The sequence below is a fragment of the Amyelois transitella genome, chromosome 13 (assembly GCF_032362555.1).
Source record: "Amyelois transitella isolate CPQ chromosome 13, ilAmyTran1.1, whole genome shotgun sequence".
NCBI lineage: Eukaryota > Metazoa > Arthropoda > Insecta > Lepidoptera > Pyralidae > Amyelois > Amyelois transitella.
In genome coordinates, this window is record NC_083516.1 from 8,967,312 (window position 1) to 8,973,591 (window position 6,280).

General features: G+C 33.4%; 1 protein-coding gene across 1 annotated transcript; it reads right to left on the reverse strand.

The window, feature by feature from the left end:
* Nucleotides 1-4,588: 4,588 nt before the first annotated feature.
* Nucleotides 4,589-6,280, reverse strand: LOC106139006 (uncharacterized). The gene is made up of 2 exons (XM_013340334.2): nt 5,736-6,280; nt 4,589-5,165 (listed from the first exon to the last, which is right to left on the reverse strand). Exons 1-2 carry the CDS (start codon nt 5,920-5,922, stop codon nt 4,669-4,671), a joined length of 684 nt encoding a protein of 227 aa, XP_013195788.1. The 5' UTR covers nt 5,923-6,280; the 3' UTR covers nt 4,589-4,668.

Below are 6,280 nucleotides of genomic sequence, written 5' to 3' on the forward strand. Positions count from 1 at the left end.
TCTCATCATGCCCTGGCTGGGATTCGAACCCGGGACCTCCGGTGTCAGACAAGCGCACTGCCGCTGCGCCACTGAGGCCGACGTACTGACATAAATGTCATCTTGATCCAAACTGGATTAACTAAACCAAACCAAACTGGGTTTCCCTTTAAACAGGATCACAATAAAACCACCTGCTTGACTTATCCACACCAAGATCGTGGAGACAAAGGCCAGGAATATGATGAAAGCATTCACCATGTATTTTACAGAGCGCGTCGACTTGGGTGTGGGACTAGTGATGTGTGACATGTGAGAGGTTTAATACTTATTGCATATCAGAATGAGATTGTGGTATCACCTTTCAGACTGTTTGGTAATTATTGAGTGTATAAGTTACATTCTAGTATATCTCACAAAATAATAGTAAAAATAATAGTACCTATACCTATACAAAAGGTCTTGAGTAAGAGGTCAGTTATTTGTGTAAATTATATACATACTAAGGGTATTTAATTTACAGAAAGCGGCTCTCGTTTGACCTACTTTAAGTACCTATGTTAACAAAAGAAACCGATCCTGGCTGCACTAGGTGTACCTAATTGTTCAGTCGTTCCTTCTTTTGACTTTTGTTGGACAACAAACAATTGGACATTTTTTGACGATGGGGTAGCTATCAATTATGTATGTATTTGACCTATCGAGAATAAACTATTTCGAACAAATGGTGCATATTTATGCAACTCTACCTCGAGAAAATGATCATTAGATCATAAATAGCAAAATCCGTTTGGAAATAATAAATATTTGTAGTGCGGCCGCGGGTACAGCTAATAGAAAAGTTAAGTAAAAAGGGCAGTGTTAACTGGGCATTATGTAACATGAATTTAGTAACTATGCACTTAGAATATATAACGGTTTGTGCAGATTATTCACATGTAAGATTTAGCAAATAGGTTAGATTATCTAGTACTTACATAAGAGTTATCATTAATGACTTTGCTGCTGCCTTTATAATTTTATTATTGTACCTATGCCATAATATTATGCAATATTGATAAAAATTTAATAAAACAATAAGTTTACAGTTTACTTAATAATTGTTTTAGTATGTTGCGTTGTATTATGATCTATGATGAAAAAAAAATGCAACTTACTGTAGCAACTTAAAACGCCAGATAAGTAGTACCTAGGATAATTATGTAATTTGTTTGATATTACTTACCAAGTAACCTAGTTATAATTATTATCGGGTTATTACCAATTAGGAAATAGAGCTTATTTAGTAAGTAGGTAGGTAAGTGAGTAGGTTTATTCCGTAATATAAATAGTCACGTAGGTTCGTGAATTGCTTTTATAGGCAATGTTATTATAAACTAGCTGTTGTTCGCGACTTCGTCGGCTTTAAATCTCTGTGATTTTTAACTAATTATGTAATTCCAATGTCTAAGCTATATTACGGCAAAGTTTCATGAAAAACCGTTCAAGTTATTGCGTGGAAACAAACACACACACATCCTTACAAATTATCAATTTTATAATATTGGTACGCTTTCTTAGTCTTTGGCATCTGATAAAATGTTTGACAAGATCAAGCCATTTAAGGTTTATCCTTGTATGTCACGACTAATAGGTACATTTTTTATTATTGTATTAGATAAGTATATTTAAAGTCGATAGTCGAATTGGTAAGGTTAAAATGCGTGATGCGCGGAAAGGCACAACTGCGAATCCCACCTCGGCCGTATACCAATGACTATTTTCGAAGTTATGTAAATTAGTTTGAATATTAACCAATGCTTTTACTGTGAGGGAAAACAAGGAAATCTGCACATTCAGGCAACTGGACGTTTGTAACCATGATCGATCCAATACGGGTTAGGTTTACCTGAAAAGGTTGTGAGGATGCAACCGGGACTTAAGACTTAACTTAAGGAAGAAGATTAGATTAGTATACTAAACTGTTCTTTAACTTCCATATCATAATCTGAAGCCACAATGAAAGCATTACGATTTATTTTATTGAACTTACAATAAAAGATAACGTGAATACGTACGTTATTAAAATTTTATACAGATGTCATCAGCTTTTACTAATATTTATTATCAAACTAAGATAAAAAAATATTTAACTTAGATTTGATTTATGATCAATGGGTTTTTATTCTAGCACTACGTGTTTAGTGCCTTCTCGGATATTGTTACATTTTATTTTGGTTATATATACTTACCGAACCAATCGTCCCAAAAAGACTTATATAATTAACTAGCTGTGCCCGCGACTTCGTCCGCGTGGAATAGTTATTTTGGGCATCATATTTATTTTTGCAAACATCCTCCTCGGCTTTATCAATTATAGCTGCTAATTGTTATGCGACTTGGCGACGACTTGGCCCACATCATTACCCGCGACGGAACGGAGACCGTATAGTGTGATGAGAGGCCTTTGCCCAGTAGTGGGATCTTACAGGCTGATACTTTACTTTACTTTAAAATAGTAATATCTTCTAAGATGTTCATTGAAATTAAGTGATATCAAAAACAGTTGTGTTTACAATTAAATTCTCATAATCAACAAAAATCTTAAAAGATAGACATAATCAGTTTAAAAGTAGGTAAGAGGTAAAAACAGGCAGTCAGGCGGTCACGCGTATTAGAAAGAACGCTGGTTCGCCGTATTAAATGTTTCGCTGCAAATTGCTTATAACGACTATATCTCAAAACCTATTCGTCTGATTTATATACTGTAAATGGCAATTTTAGTCTACATGAAAAGCCGAAAGTAATAAACATATTTATTTGGATAAGGATTAATACTGAATTAAAGAAAATTGGCTTCAAAATAACTTATGTTTATAATGAAAAAATAATCTTAAAAAATGAACATAAAAGTAGTTAATGTAAGTAAACCTTAAGAGATAGATATATGCTCTCGCGGACTTTTTTGTGGCAAAAAATGAGTACTTCACATCTTTAGTACATTGTTTTACTATATCATTGTTGGTTTGCGCAGCGTTCGCGTGGAAAGCTCGCAGATGGCCGACTCATTCAACTTTCACCTGCATTGTTGATGTTTCCCGTAGGAAATCCGGGATGAAATGTAGCCTATAGCCTTCCTCGATAAATAGACTATCTAACAGTGAAAGAATTATTCAAATCGGTTCAGTAGTTTCTGAGATTAGCGCGTTTAAACAAACAAACAAACAAACAAACAAAACAAACTCTTCAACTTTATAATATTAGTATAGATTAATCATAGGATTGAGATTAGGGTCGTGATCGTGACATATAAGTATTCCAGCGCCCAAAAAATAATACAATATGAATAAGCTTTTTCTATGATCGAATTTTACAACATACATATAATATAATCGAGGTAGACAAATCCCACAGTCTAAAAGAAAACTGAGAGACGTTTAGTCGTAGGGCTTAATGATGATAGAATTGATAGAAGTGACAGATTGCTGGCCAATCGACTAAAAAGATTTCCAAATAAAATATAGACTTTGTCTTGATTGAATTTTGCAATCTGCAGGAAAAAAGTAAAGTAATAAGACAACAATCCTTTACAGAAGCTCATCCACCCCTAGCATGAGCTTTTTATTATAAATTTGACGAGTTTATGTTGTAAATAAGGGGAACATTCAGGCAAATAATGCAATAGAAGGCTATGGCTAATATTAAAGTCACGCGGTCACGATTAGCCACTTATAAGCGCCAAATAGTTAATTTAAACATGGAATGTGTAATTTACATGTTAGATGATAAACGAATTATCGATAAATTAGATGAATATGAGTATTTTCTCGATGACATGCAGTTTACGAGTGATGGACATCTTAGAGTACTTATAGTGTTGTACAGTCATGAGTTACAATTTTTTTTTCTCGAGTCCTAAGATAATTTGAATAGAATTTTCTTTTGCGATCGCGTATACCACTATAACTGTACGTATTTCACCATAACATAATCACAGTAGTCTCGTCCGATCCGTCTGATCACCATAACATAATCACTCGTCTCTCCGCTGATCTTGAGCATTTATAAAAGTAGTTAAGTACTTATAAATTTATTGTTTTATAAAATTCATGAGCGACCTTAAAAATAAAAACAATAATAAAAAATTAATAAATTAATTACACGGATTGAGTTAGCCTCGAAATAAGTTAGAGACTTGTGTTATATGATTCCAACTCAACGATACTATATTTTATAATAAATATTTATATAGAAAGTTCGTTTCACATCCATCATGCCCTGGCCAGGAATCGAGGGACCTCCGGTAACAGACAAGCGCACTGCCGCTGCGATACAGATGCCATCAAAAATATGAATTAACTTGTTTTTAAAACTGTACAAAGTCGGTAAGATACCTACGCACTGTACGATAACAGTGTGATCGTGACATGACAATTTTATTATGGTTTTTATTGGTCTCTTGTAACGCGAATAATTGATACTTACCCAATGTTTAAATGAAGTGCGAACTGTAGTATAACTAGATAGCTCTAATACATGCCTTAGCACATCAACTGCTTCTATATTAAGAGTAAAAAACAGAAGGCGATCTTTATTTTATGTACAATTCTACGGTAAAGAAACATCAAAGTAAAAACACATCTGCAAAAATCTTTAATATCAAAAATTAACAATAAATTTTTCAAATTAAGTTTCTGGGCTTACATGTTGTCAAATTTTCTTTCTCTCTCTCATAGATCGGATCAAATTTAAAACCTTTATCTGAAATTCTAAGTGCTCATCAACATCGAATTCTTCTAAAACTGGTAATATGCCTTTGAAAAATGACAACATAGGTGTTTCTGTGCCCGCGGATGGAGTCGACGAACGTTTCACAGAATTTAAATCGACTTCGAATTCATCTAGGGATCTTTTCCTTTTTCTTGTGCATGATCTCTGAGAAGTATCTGATTTAAAACTGGTATTTACAAATTCTGGCATTTCATAATCTAAAGAATGTTTTGTCGTTTTGGAGTCACTAGGGTCAGAATCTGTTTCGTTTGCTTCTGAAATCGACGTGTTGCTAGGTTCAAATATTTTCTCTAAAAATGACAATTGTTCATAATAAAGCGGCTTTTTACATAAACTAGAGCCGGAAACTTCATGTCTTTTTCTCCATTTCATCCATTTTTCTCGTTCATTTGTCCATTTTTTTATTATAGCTCGTCCTGAAATGATTTATTACGAATTTTATTATTCCGATTCCAATTATATATTATAAATGCGAATGTAAGTTTATTTGTTACATCATTGTTATCTACTGAACCAATTCTGCGTATATGTAATTGAGTTTGGAGAAGGACATAGGGTAAGTTCTTTTCATCCGGTAAAAACTAAAGTTCCCGTGGGTTTTCGGATAACCTTTTGTACGTGGTACCTGTACCTGATCTTAGTCCTTTACTAAATCTTTAAATAAAGAGGAGAAAGGAACAATAGTCATTTCTCCCAAGAATTTTTATACTAACATAGGAACATAATAAAGTCCATTTTTGTTTGCTTAAGTACGATTTAAATTTTTCCCTAGTTCATCTTAATTATCAACAGGATATTTTATATAAAAATCACCTTCCATTAAATTGTTTTTAATGGTAGGTGGGTATTTTATTATTCAAAACTTACCTATCTAATCAAGTATTTTACAATAGTAATCATGTAATGTAGGTAGGTACCATTGCGTTCTTAACTACTCCAAAATGCATCTTTTTTATATTGTTTTACTAAGTACATAGATATCTCACCTTTTTCATTCTGCTCGTGTAATGTCAAGCACTCGAAATTGTCTAACAATAAGACGCAAATTTCATGCCAGGCAGCTGTCTTCAAGTGCCTGGATTTGTAGTCGTCACTCGTCTTATCCCATAACATTGGTCGCATTTCTATAAGGCTTATCATGTGGTCCAAATCCACGTTTATACTATCCTCCATTATTTAAGAAATTATTGCACCCTAGCCATACAATATCTAAACTAAAACAGATATGGCGTGTCTAATGAAGACGTCTTGTATGTTGCGCGCACAGATAAATAAAATATTGGTAGTAACGTTCCGTTATAACGCAAAAACGATTTGTACGTAATACGAAGTTTAACGATTTTGTTTTTTTATTTTTATTAATAAACGGAACAAGGCTTTTATTGTTTTATTTGTGTTCGATTATAACGGATATATAAAACGAAAGTAGTTCTATAATGCAAGCATAACGCGTTCCAGTGTAAGCCTGCGTTCCGATTCACAATTATGAAAGTGCGATGTACGAAACGGAGCCATATTGAATTGAGGACTT

Coding starts and splice junctions, on each gene's coding strand:
- LOC106139006 (XM_013340334.2), bottom strand. CDS start 5,922: ATGGAGGATAGTATAAACGTGGATTTGGACCACATGATAAGCCTTATA. Junction 5,166..5,735: donor ACACGAGCAGAATGAAAAAG/GTGAGATATCTA, acceptor AAATCATTTCAG/GACGAGCTATAATAAAAAAA.